At 28.5% G+C, this 18,702-nt stretch overlaps 1 protein-coding gene across 3 annotated transcripts in view; it reads left to right on the forward strand.

Moving 5' to 3' along the window:
• The window catches only part of LOC116765657 (glutamate receptor-interacting protein 1), a 144,731-nt gene that overhangs the window by 111,207 nt on the left and 14,822 nt on the right, over positions 1–18,702 (forward strand). Inside the window, exon 1 of one of the 3 annotated variants that reach the window (XM_032655220.2) lies at positions 9,130–9,325. The exons of the other annotated variants lie outside the window; for them this stretch is intronic. Coding sequence (XP_032511111.2) covers positions 9,211–9,325 — 115 coding nt within the window. The 5' untranslated portion in view covers positions 9,130–9,210. Of the gene's footprint in view, positions 1–9,129; positions 9,326–18,702 lie in introns of those variants that run through there. 3 annotated transcript variants of the gene reach the window in all.

The following is an 18,702-nucleotide window of genomic DNA, read 5'->3' on the forward strand; positions in this document are numbered from 1 at the left end:
TTTTCAAAACAATTATTATTGTGAATCGAAATCGAAGAAAGTTTTCATTGATATGAATTTTTATATTCAATATCAAAAAAAAATCAAAGTCATAAAGTCAATATCATAAAGAAATAGTTTTAAAATATTTTTAATGAAGATATCGTCACGGAATAGAATTCTATACATTACATCCGGATTATGCGACAATTCAGAAAATCAGTTGTATTTGATTCAAATTTCATTTTAATCTTAATTGAACACATCGTATTAAACCGATGAAATAAAAACAAATTACTTTTCAATATCAATTAATTAAACATCTCCAAATATTTTAATTACACTTTAAAATAGGTATATTGTTCAGTCAGGACATTTTATGATTTCAACAACTCTTTTTACACGGTTCATGTTACACATACATTATAAAGCTTGCCACCTTCGCAGTAAAACGAAACCAAAAAAATATATATATTATGTCACGTATCAAAAATTTTGTATTTTTTGGTTTACAAGAGAAAATCACGGTGGATTTTTTTGTATTTTAATTTATCGTAACTGACTTGAAATTTACCTAGAGAGCTGTAAAATCGTGAGGATATCGGTAAATAAGCAATTTAAATGTTTATTCACAATTACTTTATAAATTATAGTTTGTCCATATTTATGTACGTTTTCACTGAGAGATACTGTCTCAATGGGTTTGATACAAAGCAATGATACAACTATGATTTTTGGATGTACTGTAGTAATTTGTCAATGATGAAGTACGTAAGTAAATTAGAAAAGGGGTTCTGAAACCAGTAGAGATATATTAGTTTCTTACGTATTGTCTTATAATATGTTTAGAAACGAATTAAAACTTTTAAGTCTAACAAGCACTGCATAATGGTGCGGAAAGTAATTAATGAAATCAAACTTTTCTTTTAACTTCAATGCCAACAAAAAACTTTCCCAATTTAACAAAGCTTTGAGGTTTTTGTGAGTTACGAGTGGATTATTCTTTGTATTGCTGTTTTTTTTTGTATTTTTTTAACTTAAAAACAAATATATAGTATCATTTAATTACTGTTAATTTTATAGTTTTTATTTGAAATTAATAATACTGATAATATTTTTGTAATATATAAGCTAATAAATTATTATATATTTTACAACATAGAACTACTGTTTTGGCAATTAAAAGATGAATGATGATTTTTAACATGATATGCATGTAAATACATGAGTACAATGCTTGAGTAAATACTCATCTTATCAGAGACATGCGTATTTTTATATTACATCGAAAGTAATATATCCTAATCTTTTCATAAAGAATGTAGGATTTCAGGGTCGCCATCGTCCCAGTAGCAATAAAATATTATGACGAGGTTTTTGCATTGCTATGCAGTATAGTAATCGTTCACAACGGATATAGGGCTGGTTGATATTAGTTTTATTATAATAAAAAAAATCATGAATTGAGTGTTTTTTATTATAAAATTAGAGATAAAAGTATACTATGCAAAGAAACCATGAAGTATTTTTATATGAAATAAAGACAGCAAATAATATGTTCGTTGATTTATGTCTCATATACTTGAGAATTTGAGTACAATTCTCGAAATTTTTTTTTCCCGTAATTTCTTTACTAACAGAGTGCTATAACAGTTTTAATATTGTACACTTCCTAGTTGTTATTATATAAAAATTAATATATACCTACCTTAAAGAAGCCTAGCTTAATAAGTAAATCTTTCTGTCTTCCTCTCAAAGAGGGTGGAGAAATTTAAAACAGAAACCTTTTCCGTTGAGAGCTTAATGGAAAACACGCTTAAAATATACAATTATTCCCATTGGAATTTCACTCGAAGAAAGGCCATTGTTCAGCGGATTCGTTCCTAAGTGTCAATTTCGATTTTATCCATACTTACAGCAGAGGGAACCGTTTTTATTTTATATCTGCACGAATATACAAGTCGTTCTTTAAATTAATTCGAAAGAAAGAGAAATCAAAATATCAGAAGACTCAAATATTATAATTTGTGCTGTTAACAATCTTTCCTGAATATATACTTTTATAAAAATGGATAGATTTAATTAGCAAAGACTTATAGTAGGAAGTTATTTAAATTATTATGTATGGTTTAGTTAAGAATTATCTTTGAACCATGCTTAAGTTATATTCCCGATAGATTCTAAAATACAAAATATATATCAAAAGTGTTATCATAATGATATAACTATAAAAATGAAAATTTTGAAAAAAACCTCTTCAAAACTTTTCGATTATTGAGTAATAAAATTCATATGTACGTAGTAATTTTATTAACATTTTGTTACGCTTAAGCCATCGAGCATTATTTAATGGCAACCTATAATACTGAAATATTTGAGATGATCTGTGTAATATATAATAGAAAATAATAACATTCCCCAAAAATAAAATGCAAGTTGCTAAGTTACACGAATAGCTTAATAGAAGGATAAATGTTTTATTTTATAAATGTGACAATTGAGGGATGTTTTTTTTCTTTTGCTTAAAATGTAAGTAAAATTATTCGTTGTCGTTTGACATTTTGAAACGATTTCAGTGATATCCAATATGCACCAATACATGAAATAAATAGAGAAAAAAAACTTTTATTTATATCTCGTGTTTTTACTTCAGCCTTTGTAAAATTTGTAAAAAAAAATGTATCCCCAAATTTGTTACCCTGTTAACCGCAACATCAGGTTTTTTTAGTTTAGTTATTAAAAACTGTATAGAGATTTTTTTTCACAGTACCATTTAATACAAACACGAACATTTGGTATTGCAATGTACATTCATTTTGAAAGTTTTGTATACAATGGAATTATAAAATAAATAATATTAAATATATATACCATTTATAATATATTTATAACTAAATGTAGCCGATACAAAAGTTAGTTTTATTGAAAAGAAATTTATTGAAGATGATAATTCAATAATAATATTTCTACTTACAGTAATATTATAGAATTGTGTACCAATAAAGTTATATTGGACTTGCTTACAATATCGCTAAGAATATTTATTCGAAAAATATATAATTTATATATACAATAATCTTCTTAAGTAAATCGGTTTAATACAATTTAGCTTAGAACGCTGGAAATCCGCGATAATTTGCTTTGTCATAACTAAGAAGGTTAGTTTAAGTTATTATTGATGTATAGTCATAAATCTTTAAATATACCGTTGTCTTCAACAGGAATAATCTTTGTTATGATCATAGGAATACATTTATGAACTTTTTTTCTATTAAGTGTTTTTAGATTGGTATTTTCTTTTAATTCTGATAGATATGTTAAATAAATGAGAGTTATATTGAAATGAATTGAAATTTTTAAAAGAAAATAATATACTCGACGTCTCCCAATGTTACTCTTAGCTGGTTAAAATACTAAAAACTAAAATACTATTTGAAATGTAATTTTCTATTTTATACATTGTCTAACTACGTTATCAAAACTTAAAAATGATGTATGTCTGATACTAAAGAGTAATTATATGAAAATCAATATTTTTATATGGAATAACGTAGCCGGAATAGTTCTAGTCTTATTGTACAGTGAAATAAGTACAACATACAGATTTCGTCAACGAAATCAAATCTAAAGGAACACTGGATATGTATGAAATATGACCACACACCATTACTATGCATATCCTATCCGTCCCCTTCTTTTCCATTCCAAATAACCGTATTATACTTACGTATTTATGCATTTTTAACTCTATTTTATAAAGGCATATCCGTATCATTTTTTAATTATCTGAAGTATTTTGAAAGTTCAGAATTTTCACAAGATAAGACATTGATTAACATTGTTTTTATCTGTCTAATATAAAACTAATTCAAAGGCTTTGATCCTATTACTTTCAAAATAACTCGAACATCAACAAAATCTGTTACAATATTGACAAGGATCTCTGTTTGGAAAATTTTGAATTTGTATATTCTGAGAGCTTCGAAGCTTTTCCTTTGTAAATTGCTAATGAACCCAAAGGGCTGAAAATAAACATATAATTGAACTTTTATTTGTAAAATAGATAAACAAAAGTCAATGAAATAACTACAAAATAAAAATTTATATATAACATGTTATTAATATTTTTTTTTTTAATAAGCAGATAAGAAAAATGTAATAATTAAACAGAGTTTTCGCATTTACAAAATTAATGAGGTTTTTCTTTTTAAGATCTACTAATTGCTGGATAATCTGTTAATGGGTAGGTTACGTGGCCTTTGACATATCAACCTCTTAGAGAAAGTTAACGTGAGTTTACTTACACTTTTTGAGTGTATTCGTGTACACAGCTATAGAGTTAAAATGTGTAGACAACTTGTAGTGTTAAACGTAACTTGGGTGTATACAAATAAATATACACTATCAAACGAATAATTAAGGCTTTTAAATTTTTGGACGTAAATTTAGATTAACTGACATGCTAACATTACATAATTGAGATAAAACATTTTATTTTACAAATCAATTCAGATTCAAAAATCGTTAAATAAATCTGGTTTAAAAATACTACTTAATTTATTTAATTGTCGGGTAACCTTAATTCTGCGTTAACGAAAAGAATTACAACTATTAAGGACTAAATTTATTTCTATTGCTAAAATATTCATCTACCAGTATATATTTTTTTGGAAATATTACACAGTTTAAATGAGATAGACACTATATAAATATAATAATATTTCAAATATTTTACACAAATATACTTGCAAAATTAAAATTTTATAAATATCTTTACTAAAAAGAAAATAATATCAGTAGATAACACATAAAAATTTGCTATCATTACATAAGTTAAGTCACGCGACTAAAGCAAATATGGCTAACGGATGTGGGTCGTAAGTTACGCCACAGATTCCCGCACAAATTCCGGCGCCACTTGATTCACGACGTGACGACTGCGAGACGTATATGTTACGAATCGTATGCAATTGGAAATTTATAGCACAGATTCCATTTAATTTATATCTTCCTTAAACTTGGAGGATTTGGACTTTAGACTATCTTTAGACAGAAGCTGATTCATAGATATTCAACGCAAAGAAAAACCGAGCAAATATATATAGGAGTATGTTTTATTAATTAATAGGGATATAAGAATATCTCGCTATAAGTCTATTTACAAGAAATTTTATGAAATAGAATTCTTACAACTAATATGAAAGTATATACAAAAAACACTAACAACGAAAAAAAAAGTTTTCACTTTCTATAATTGTTTACAGAATCTTCGACTTCTTTATTCAAAATGGGATCTAAATGGTACTTTCACGTATAAAAATGCGATAATGCCATTTGCGTCGACACAACGTACGAGGCTTTTATCATAAGATATATTGTAGGCTATATTATGTAAATGAACATTGAACCGAAGTTGGCTGTTTTAGGTAACATCTAAATCAAGTTTATGCAAACGGCTCTTTGGGTACATAAAAAACTTTATAACTAACTGCCATTTGAATCCAAAAGTTAATATATAAAAATGTTTAGTACCTGACCCGAATGATAAATGAATTAAATCCTTACTTTATGACGAGTTATTAATGTCGTCAATAATAAAATATGGATGCTATGAGGATTTACAAAATATATTTTTATGTTTTGTTGAAAAAATATACTGTATTTTATAATTCAGCTGTAAAAGACTTAGTCGATCAAAGGTTTTAGAGAAACCATAATAACCAAAAAATATTTTATTAAGAAGTTTAGAAATTAACAGATTTACTTAACTTAAAAAATTATGAGAATTTGAATGGACATTATCAGTCTTATTGATGGCTTAAAATTAAATTTATATTGTTTAATATATCACGAGACGACATTTTATTTTCTAGGAGGCACAATTTGGATGTTAGCTTTACATTGAGCGCAATAAAAGCGTTTACGACCCGTAGCACGAGATACTAGAAGTGGTCAGATACGTTATACCTTCGCAGGTGGAATTTAGGAGACAACACACGGCTCTTAATGTAGGACTGCAACGATCGGATAAATTTTTTCATTGACAGCTACGTCGGCTTTTACGAAATATTTTAATTACAACTGTCAGACCGATGATATAAATATTGGATTTGTTTTGTTATATATTTTAAATTAAAAAAAATACAATGATATCTTGCCTAGGTTTTATCACATATTATGCTGTTGTTTATTTAATAAATAAGACTTATGTTCAGAGACGTACAGACTTCTAAGATGAAATTAATATCCCATTAAAGACACTAAAAAGTAAAACATGTAAGTCATCGTTTATGCTCCACTTGTTTTTCATATTCTGATGTTGGCAAGGGAATCATAAACTGAAAGCGTACGTTTATAGTTACACAACACGATGACTCACTAATATTTGTGAAAATAATCGAGATGTACAAGTATGTCCTGTATGTATGGGATATTAGTTAGTTAACCTAGTATAAACTTTCTTTTGCTGTATAACCGTTTTCCTTCCTCGTTTTTGCCATTATTTAGAAAAATATATGAATAAACGTAATTACTTAGAAAATAGAAATACAAATGCGTATGTTTTCTAACCTACGTTTCACTCAGAGCTTTGGAATGGAATGGACGGTACATGGAGGCTTTAATTACGCTCTTAACGATCTCCCATTATGGCTATGACCCACTGCGATGTAAAGACTAACTTCCAAGCTGACCTGTAAAGCCTTTGTAAGGTCTGACTTTGACACATCATAAAGCCTGACGTCGCCATGTTGTATGACTTAGGGCCTTTTACTAACATATATTATATAAGTATGTATGTGAATTATTAATATATGTATTCTTGAAGCTAACGAGTAAATTCTGGAAAGAGTCCGATATACACTTAACGGTATTAAATATTATTTAAAATTTACAAGTATTATTTCTTCATATATATTTGAAGTGAGTGAATCGTATAGACTAGATATAAATACGAATATAGAATAGAAACAAAAAAAAATCTTACAAATTTTATTCATTACAAATGTCTGAGTACCTAACTACATTTAAATATCCCTCATTGTAATTCATGTTACATCAAAGCGAAACAGAGATTCATCAATCACTCAAACCTCCACTTAGGGTATTGTTGCTAAGATTTTGAGGTAAAATTCAATTACATCTTAAAACGTTATCTAAGCCCAAAATATTTCACGAAAACGACCAAGAGTTTTAATTCGCTACGAATTTATATTAAATGATTTTATGATAGGAAATGAAAATATTCTTTTGTTTTATTTATTCAATTGAAACCTTTTCTCTCTCTATTTTGCTGGAACGTCAATGTACATGTCCGTTAATGGATATGTTTATGTATCCGACGTTTATAGGTTGACACCACTTTACATAGAGTACTCATCTCGTTTGTACCACGACATAAAATTATATACTTTAATCAAACATTTTTTTATTACAAATGAAAAACTGAGAACATGTTTAACATATGTTTATATATAATTTCAGTCATTGTCATATTTCTAGATAATGTTATAAATATAATATGAGAAAATGAATGTATTTGCAGTAAAAAATTCTTTTCTATAAACAACCTTACCGCTACATTTTTAAATTACATTATACACTGGTAAGTAATAAAGCAATCATAGAATAAATTCAAAATAAAATATCTCAGAATGCTTGAAAAAAGTGTACACAAGTAAACATAACATAACACTCTCAACGCTGACTATAACGTTTCATAGCTTCTGATATTTATATTGACTTTTGAAGAAATAAACATTGGTTCGCGCGTTACTCACTCGTTTCAAATATTTATTGATGTTTATTGCCACGTGTGTTTTCAACATGTACGCTTATGAATGGAATTTGATATTTTTTACTTATAATACAAGTCTTCATTACAGACTTGGTTTTGTTCATGTCAATTTTCATTCTTGATATCCGAGCAGTTCTTCGCTTCCTTTGTATCCAATAAAATAATGACTTTATACAATATGTACAAAGTTCCATATAAAACTATAACAGCTGCCTTTTACTGCCCTTTAAAGCGAAGATGTGTACAAAGTACTTTAAAAAAGTTTTATTGCAATAATTTAAGACGGGATAGGAATATATATATATTATCTTCTTAAACGTGTCAAGAACAAAGAAATTTATAAAAATATAAGGAATTTAATGTGTTTTTAAAGCAAATATTTAAGTAATGCCCCAGTGGAGTAAACCGAATTAGTTTTTAAAGAATTTTCATTCCAATGCTTATCAATTTTTAAGTTATAAATATAGGGTGTGATAAGTTAAATATATACTCATGTAAGCAGTGAACCTTATGCGTTTTTTTGATTGATCATTGTTATTTTCGTGTACATTTACCATAAGTATTTTTATTGTGTAATTTAATCAGATTTCAAAACTTAATAGGAAAGTTTGGAAGAAGTAAACCTGCTCATATGTGGGTTTAAAGATAATAGGATAACTTATTTTAGAATTCTTTATAAGGCTTCCAGATTTTTTTTCGATGTTTTTCACCAATTCACAGGGATTTGTTGTACATATTAAACCTGAGAGCCCTGCATAATCTATAATTATAGCTGCTACTTTAAACAATTCTGATGGATTATAACTTTCATTAGTTATTTCTCTCTCAATTCTCATTTACTGAACACAAAATCGAATAAAATGAAACCTGAAGATCTTCAGGGGCGATGGTAACAGGTGGAGCGTCTGTCCGTGTAGTCGCTCTTAATAGCTCGTTTACAGTTTGACTTTGATATTGTAAAATCATTATTCGTATGTGTACCGACGATACATAGGGATTTTTTAGGGATACCTTTTAATTTCCAATTGTTTTTTTTCGTTTCCTAATTTCTTATTAACATTAACTTCAGTAAGCAAGTAATGTATGTTCAGAATGTTATTCATTAAAATTATTTAATATATTGTCAAACAGGTAAAAATTCCATAAAATCCGATTGAAATCACATAAAAACAATTTTTATTTATAATCAAATGACTCGATTCATAATGAATCTGTTCTAACCTAAAATTTGTCAGCTACATTAGACACTTTATTGCTACTTGTATATTAATAAAAAAATATAACGGACGTAGCAGCGACGGGATTCTATATATAACAGACGCGTGCCGACAAAACAACGTACTGAATCTTGAAAGAGCCGTCGGCGCGCGAGCACGCTCGCTCCAAAATGGATACGTGTGTGTGTTATAGTTTGTGGTTCGGTGCTGTGTTGTGAAATGTTCTCCAGTTTTAAAGTGACGAAGAAGGGGAGCGAGGAGATTTACTGTTACAGGAGTGTCAAATCCAAACCGCCAAAGACTCCAACTCTCTCTCGATCGAAACATCAAAGGCGTAAGTGTTCCTGTACGAGCGCGTTTTAATGATCTGGATAATGAGGGAATCTCAGGTCGCTCTAATCAGATATACCTCAGGTCTAATCGTGGCTTCTTATTTATTTACTTTTCGTTACTATTGTACACTTTATACTATACATAATAGCAATTTGATCACATGCTTTGTTGTTAAATAGGTATCGTAATTTGAATACAAGAATGACGAGTTTACGGTCAACACAATCAATAATTTTACAAACAATACCTGTTATCAATATATATTACATAATGGAGGCTATCAAGTGCATTATTTAAGGTGTTAAAGCCTAAAATGAATCTGGGGCTTATCACTTCAAAGCCAGATTTAACGTTATGGACATTTTGTAGTTTAACTTCATTTATAAAATATAATAGTGTTGTATCAATTTAAATATACTTCTTCACCAATTTCCTGACATTTTATTACATGCAACAAACAGTTGCTATGTTATAAATAGGCTATATTTGTAAACAACTCGTTTTATTGGTCCACCACGTGTGAGTTTCAGTATTTCATAGTTTTAGCACAAACGGTAACTTTAAACTCTTTAGAGGGTATTTTTTTAAATTAAATTTTTAATAAATGATTCAAAATGAGATCTAAGACTTTCGCGAGTATTCATTAAAATAAAACTAATATTTTTAGGATTTACTATGCGATATCTATTATTTTAAAAACTACATAATCCCGACGTTTCGGTTACTTTTCAGCATCCGTGACTACGGGCAGACGAGATGTGAATGTCTGTCAGGACCAACTGAACCGAAACGTCGGGATTATGTAGTTTTTAAAATAATAAAATTCGCATAGTAAATCCGAAAAATATTAGTTTTATTTTAATGATTCTTAATATACCAACATACATATTAAAGGTAGGATCAATATCAACAATTGTGGCTCTGATTCAGCATGAAAAAATTGATATTTGATTCGTTCATAAAACATGTATGCACCAAACATACATGTAAATAAGTATATCAAAATAAATTCAAAAATGTATATATCGGCGCTATCAGCTTCAATGACGGATGCAACATGAAAATAACTTAAGGCTGTCATCAATTATTATAACAACTTATTGGTCATCGTTACTATTGTTAAAAGTAAAACGAAATCAAAGACTGTTTAAAAGGAGAATAGAACTATGTTTGAATTCTGGTATAAATATGACGTCTGGACGCACGACAGCGGACTGCAGAGTTCAGCGAGTGCGGATCATAAAGAATGTGATTATGAAGAACCTTCGAGAAATACAAGAACATTTAGAAGAATTGAAGTTTCATTTTAAAATATCTGGAACGTACTGAAACAAGTGACATTAATGACGTCAGCGAGGCTGGCGTCCTGTCTTTACAATAATGAATTTGTAATAAATCTGATATATATTATTGTCCATGTATATTAAAACAACTTTAATACATTTTTTATTCAACAGTTACATGTAAAGCCGTATGAGAGTATTGATATTATTATTAAAATTTTTGGAATAAAATTGTACATAACTATTCTCAGTGAAACGATTTCCGTCTACAAATAGTACAAACTACATCAATATACTCAACCTCCATCAATCACTGTTACTTATCAAATAAAACGATATTGTTTGTCGTATAAATAATATATAACACATGTAATATATTAACAAATCCATTATTCATATCAGATAATCCTAGTTTATCCTTAGTTTTATTGACAATACTAACGATAGCGTAATTGTAACTACCGTGTGCCGAAAATGTATATCTTATTTAATAAAGATCTAAAACGTTTACCTTCAGAAATATAATTCTGACAGTAATGTCTAAATAGTAAAAAAAAATACATGACAAATAAACTATTTAAATTAATAGAAACGCCATATCGAATGCTAATGGCGTCGGATATTGACCTATTAACCCCTCTCAGAGATCTGGCTTTTACATCTAAATATAAATGAAAGAAACCAGCCATTCAATCCATTACGTCTGTCACTTTAGCCCATTGAGGGTTGCCTAAATATAGAGAATTGCGTAACTGACCCTAATTATGTTTAGGGCCACATAAACAAAAAGAGGAAGTCTGGGAGTTTTCTTGTGTATTTTTAATGTGGTTCCCGTAACAAATCATTTTTACGACAGGATGACGCATTTGGCAAAGATAGTGGTAACCGCTTATCACTTGAGTGTTGAGCGATTTTATTATGCCTTGGTTTAATTTTGTGGAAAAATTGCTTGGTGAAACGTACTATTTGGCTCCATTAACACGTTTCGTAGTAACATTACTATTTTTATATTCGTTTCGGAAATATAAGATTTGTAAAAATAAGAAAATTCAAATGAGAATAAACATTTTTAATTGAAACAGTCACATTTTATTGGGGCTATAAAAAAGGAAGCCGACTTTGATGCGGCTATAAATATGAACTTACACACCTGTTGTTTTTTAGGAGAACTTCGACTGAGGCCACGCGGCTCTAGCTTGTCATACCCTCTGACCCGTCACAAACGATTCAGCGGACGTGTCATGAAAGCCTACTTAAATATGACCGAATAAATTTAGTCCCCAATTTCATAGCTCGAGTGTTTTCTCGAGTCAACACCTTTAAGAAAATGAATGCTAGACGTGTGATGACATTCATGTGAGACTCTCCTAAAAATATATAATTTTTATTTTTATTCACTCACTCACTCACTCACTCACTCACTCACATTTTATATTATGAACATGATGAATACCATCTATTAAGATTTAAAATGCTTCAGACACTGTATTTATTTCATTCATATTATCCGCTATCTTTATTTTAATCGATCATAATTCAATTTTCTTTACCAAAGAATATTATTTAAAAAACCCGAAATAGCTTTATATAGATATATGTATATATATTTATAGGGAAACATAACGAAACTTACCACTTATGTTAATTATCTCTGAATGAATCGTAATCGTCAAAATAAACTGTATGTATGTATGTATTCGTTAAAATAAAACTAATATTTTTCGGATTTATTTCTCGATGTAAAAGCGAAGTGAAAGTCTTAGATCTCATCATGTATTCGTCGCTCAAATCTTTTTTTATTATTAAATTCTTAATATAATTTTAATCACTATCATTATAAATTCCCTGAAACAAGAAATTTTAGGCTAAATAAATTACTTAGTATATATTTTTATTATTTAATATTCAGTTAAGAAAAAGATATGAAAATTAAGAATTCAATCGAATCCTACAGAGATTCAATGAACACAGAATAATATTGCATAATTTGAAGAGAATTCTCAATCTTTTTACTTTATAAGTCACTCAGGTGAAAATACGATAAATGCACACTAAATCCAATTATTTCCACTCAGTGATTCAATGTGGCATCTAGAAGGTGGAGTTAAATCTAAGTAATCGAATGTATGATAATGAAGATCGCACTCACCAGCCTCGAGAAGTTATTTTTTATGGCCACTACGAAAAATGAGATATGCTAATACAAAATTTGCGTTGCACATATGCTTAGCATTCACTTAACCAAAATACAATGCATTATTCAACGTTTGATTAATCAATGAAACCTAATTCCGTTTAGAGTAAAACTATTATTATAATAAAAAAAAAGAAAAGCAAATTCGTCTTAAAATCACATTGTAATATGCTGTGTTGGAAATCCTTTGTTCATTTACGTGAATAGGGTCAGAAGTAAGTAAGCTCATCAAGACATAAAGAATTCTTTTTGTTACTCAAACCTACTTGCAGTAATGGAGCGCCAGAAACAAAATACTTTGTAACCTAATTTCTCTTTCGAACGAAGCACGTAGCCTGACGATGTTGAAAAATTTTTACGGCTCCTTGATTCTGCGGACACCCCGCGAGGACTGTAAATGGATTATTCATTTGATTATTGGAGCAGTCGTAAAGAAATTCAATTTCGGGTTCTACAAAATGTAATATCTGGAATCTCCTTTTTTCTATGTAGCAAATAAATCCGCAGTCGGCAAGTGGTTTGGCTTTACGAAATAAGTTATGACTAAATTAAGTCCGTGCTTAGTAATCGTATTTCGTTCCAAAAGAGATGAAATTAAAACTTTAATTTAATGTAAATTTATGTTTTTTTATTATACTGGTAGGTTCGTTTGGACTTAACGAACAAGTGAGAACTCGTATTCGTGTCCAAATAAACTAGTGATTCGTCACTTATAATATTTTGGGTTATTTTGAATGTTTTGGTATGATTTCAATGTTTTTAAAATAATTAAACAATATTTCAGATATTTATTGTTAAGGAATACATTGTCAAAGGGTCAACATACAAATTGTAAATATTCCCAAAACAATTATATGAAACTCTACTGGAAACAAATTACAAAACACACATACATTATATAAATTGTCTATTTTTGATATATGTGTATTGTAATGACTTAATATTATTTTCCGAATCAGAAAATACAATACCATATAGTGTAATATTAAATTATTCACAGTAAAATATTAAAATTTCGAACTTCACTCTTAAAACAACCAGTACTAAAAATATTTTTTATAAATATTGCAACTAAATAGATGTTCTCCTGGACTAGAGTGGTATTTCTCCTTTGGAACCGGAAATCTGGACACATCGAAATCCTAATTGACATTTGAAGTTGTCACTGTCATCCGTCGAGCGACACGCTTAGGTTTTCAAAAATGTTTTATCAAAATTTTTATAGCCGTTTTTTAAAATGTGTCCCATAGAAGAGTATGTCAATGACAAGCAATCGATTGAATATGTACCTCAAAGAACATTTAAAAATATTTGTAACAAATTGAAAAGCTATGTAAAGAACACGAATGATTATATTCACAGTTGAGAATAGTTTAATTCACTTGTTAAATTTTATCTTACATGACCTTAACGTCCTTCATTGTTATATCAAAGATTAGACAGATAAGTATTATGTATATGTTACCCTCATACATTTCTTTATAATTGAGCTGGAGTCTCCTTAAAAAAATCCATTCTATTTTGTTGTGTATATTATATTATTACACAATAATTAAAATTTCAAATCAAACAAAAAATCTACTTAAAAGACAAACATCCCTTAAAGTAAACATTAGAGTAAACTTCCATTCGTTGCATATAAAATACGTAATAATAAAATTAATTAGAATTAAAATTATCTATTCAAAATTCACGTACGAAGGTGGTCTATTCTAAATTAAATTTAACTAATCATAAAGACACCTTACAGATATACCGCCTCAAGTCAAAGCCATCACAGAATCCTAGATCGTACCGTCTGCTGGATTATTAACACTAGAGCATTTTGGATAGTTAATCAGATATTTGACTTTCCGGACCAGCCAATTGAAAACAAATTAGGCACTCGATTTGTAGCATAAATTGTAAATTAACTGAGCACAGATGGTAAACTACCCCGTCTTAAAGACCTTTGAATATTTCCTTGGAAGTTTGAATTCATGCTGCAATATTGAAATCCAATAATTTTATGGCCTTTCGTAATAAGTATGTATAGATAATGATTCACCAAGTGTTCTTTAGTTCGTTTACATTATTTACAAGTACTTGATAGAATTCTCGAGAGTAAAACAATGGAAATGCTATCGACTGTAAAAATTGCGGAAGAGTAATAAAAATTGTTCACATTACTATGTCCTATTGTATGTATAACTTGTATCACTAGGAAAAGCGGTGAACTAACGGAACCACCCATTGTATTGTATCATGTGAATTTAAAATATTTTATTGTCTTAAATTTATATTTGTGTGATAAACTTTGTTCTTATCTAACGTCGCTGCGTTTAGATTTCGCGATCTGTAATGGGCTTAAATAATTTAAAATATTATGTTGTTTTGTAACGTATTCATTTCGTAGTTGGTGAACTATCGTCCAAAGCAAAATATTTTATTTATATTACGCCAGAATCGACAAAATATTATACATCGAAGGAAAATCTGCATGTAGCCGGTTTAAATTTTGCAACAATATATAATAAAACATGCGAAACATGTACAACATGCCACACGAGATTGTGATACCCGTTCTGATATCTATCATTTGAGGCAAAAAATCTTGTATAGAATAACTTTTCCTTTGTATAAAATCAAAAATCGTAATCGTTATTACATATTGCTGACAGCTCTTTGTTTTTTTGGAGCATTGCTTCTTGTTTAACTGACGCGTTAGATATAGAATAAAGTATATAATATCATTTTATACAAACATCGTAACATATATTTATATAAAGAAAAATCATTGAATTTGACCTGTTAATATTTTCAAGACATTAATCAAAATTATAGTTCATTTATTTATTCCTATTTTTTGATTATATATACTAGTATATACTTATTATTCTGTACGTTTGTAAGCAATACGACCTCTCGAAAGAGTGATATTGTTTAGTTATATATAAATTTAATACTTGAATAAAATCAATAATTGTAAGACTAATAAAACTGTAAGCTTACTTCAAATACTCTGTTAAATGCATATATAAAATTAAGAGTATAAAAATAAAAAAATGGCATTATAAAATCAGAAAAAATATATTTTGACATGCTTACAAAAATATTTTATTTATTTTCTCCTAACTGTAACATAATAAAATTTTTATTAAAACAGGAGCAAAATAAAGTTAGAGAGGTATTATTTTTTCACGAGTGAGGTGACATTAAAACGTTTTAAAGTATTGGGCCTGAAACACCAACATCAATATAAAAATATATGTGAAAAGTTCTAAATATGGATGTTTCTATAAATACAAATGTTGTATAAAGCCTCTTGTTATAAACTAATGTTATTATACGCCTTGCAATTTAATAAAACATTGCTACACACTGTATATCATGTTGCTACAAATACTGAAATTTTAAACTTAATTGCTTATAAAATCTATATATGCAATTTTTAAATATGTTTTTACTATGTTCTATTTTGTAAATCAGTTTTCTTTACTGTTTGGTTTCAAAAATTATATGAGTTTATTATAAATGAATTTTAAAATTAAAATTCTAATATTTATTTTATTAGAATTAGGAATAATATTTACTTACTGTCTATTTCAAGTATTTCATTAGTTATTTTTATCTAATTATTGTTCCTTTAAAGTTAAAGTCTAGAACTTATTTATACATATGGAACATGACTATACATTTTGATTATCATATTATTTATCGGAATAATTAGTCGTGGTGGCCTGGAGGTTAAAGGCCCGCCTCTCATACGCGAGGGCGCGGCTTCGAAACCTGGCAAGTACCAATGTGATCTTTTCCAAGTCATATGTGCTTTCTAAGAGTATTTAGACACCACTGACGGAGGGTGAAGGAAAACATCGTGAGGAAACCTGGTCTTTTAATTTCAAATTATAAGATTGAAATCTTCAACCCATCTTGAGCAAGCGTGGCGATTTATGCTCTAACCTTCTCCATGCGGGAAGAGGCCTTTGCTCAGCAGTGGGCTTCGATAGGCTGATGATGATTCGTTATGAAATATTAATTAGTAAATCATTACTATTTTTCAAATAAATTCCATTCTAAATTTACTGAGTTTCTATTTTCTTATATATTAGAAAGAGGCAACGTTTGTTACGTTACTTATTATTAATAGATGGTATTTTGTTATAAAATACTTTGATCTAACATTTAAATATAACGTAAAATATAAAAACAATAGTGTTTTATGTATAAAGAATTTATATACTGCAGTAAAATTAATTATGTTATGTGTATACAACTATAACCACGTATACGAATTTTATTTTTAAAACATTACTATTGAAAAACGGAATGTTAGACATTGACTTTAGTCGTACAACATCGAATTGTTCAATACTCAAAGGAGTTACACATTAAGGACTTTATATTCATATGAACTCAATTACTTTCTTGGCGTACTGAGAAATTTTATTTCGACAAAACAAGACCGAGTGACAGACAGTAATATCATAAAGTTTATTTTCTAAAGCTGCGGAACCCTAAAAATTTACCCTAACCCTTTATGGACTTAACTAATTCTGATTAGTCATCGTCATCCGACAACTGGTTGTAGAATGCAAAACTTATTTTTTTTTTTTTAATATTTTAAATATTTTTGATAATTTCCATCTATTTCATGAAAAAATTCGTAAGATATATCATTAAAACTAATATTATTTCAGTTTTCAATGTATGCAAGCCAATAAATATAAAAGTTCAACATGAATATTATGACGAAAGTTTTAGTTGTAAATCTAAATATATTAAAACCGATTTCAATGTTTTTCAATCTTACAATGCGGACTTTGTTTAATATAAAAGTAATTTAAATAATGTGCTTTTCCGTGTATTTCACTCGTAAGAATGAAGCGAAGCTTACTCTGACTCATTGTGGTCACGCGAAGTGACTCACTACGACGTGACTAAATTTTAATTTATAAATTGCTTGTACCGTTTATTTTTAAGAGCTATGCTTATGAATATATGAAATATAAATAAAATTAATAATAAAATTGAACTATACGTAAGTACATAGCCAGACAGAGCGTAGATTTTTATGAAATGGAAATAAAAGAGCTATTTAACGTCCGCTTTCATTTAAACTAAACTAATTAATAAAACATGCTCTAGAATTAAAGACCAAGTCAGTGGGATTTCTGAAATTATTCCACTCATTTTCAATTCCGTAACTCACCTAAAACAATTATGTATTTAGAATTATAACGTGAATACTGCAATGAATAAGAGAAATACATTAAAATTCAAATTGCATTGCATGTGCTTTGGACAATTAGTAAAGTTTATATCCGGTGAAAAGATCTGTCACTTTAATTCGCATGCAGTTAGTTTATATTATCACGGAGAGAACACGTCAAAATAATATAATGATACATAAATTAATTGTAGAGCAACAAACAGTATACATAGTATATTAATAAAATTTACCTTCATTATTATATGATATGATTTTTTGGGTTGACATTATGCTTGTTGTTTTGGTAAATAATTAATAAATTTTGTTTATCTGCCCATATAATATGTATAGGCTACTGTTTAATGGGATCCTCTATAGATATTAAAATAATGTCTATTACACACTTATAACAACTGCTACATCCGCATCTCTAGTTCGAAGTGGATAGGTTTTAATGATTATATATATATATTATTAAAACACACATATATATACATATAGATATATATATAAATAATTAATATTGACTGACAGAATACTTTTACGTTAAATTGATTGGTACTAAATATATTGCAATCTAACAAAAAGTAAGTCATAACAATGAATCATAATGGAAAACGTTTATCTATAATGCAGGAGCTCTCACGAACGATAAGTGGCGGAGATTTCGGAATGAGAAGTGAATAGAAATTTAAAATGTTCTATAAACT

Source organism: Danaus plexippus, chromosome 11, assembly GCF_018135715.1.
Source record: "Danaus plexippus chromosome 11, MEX_DaPlex, whole genome shotgun sequence".
Lineage (NCBI taxonomy): Eukaryota > Metazoa > Arthropoda > Insecta > Lepidoptera > Nymphalidae > Danaus > Danaus plexippus.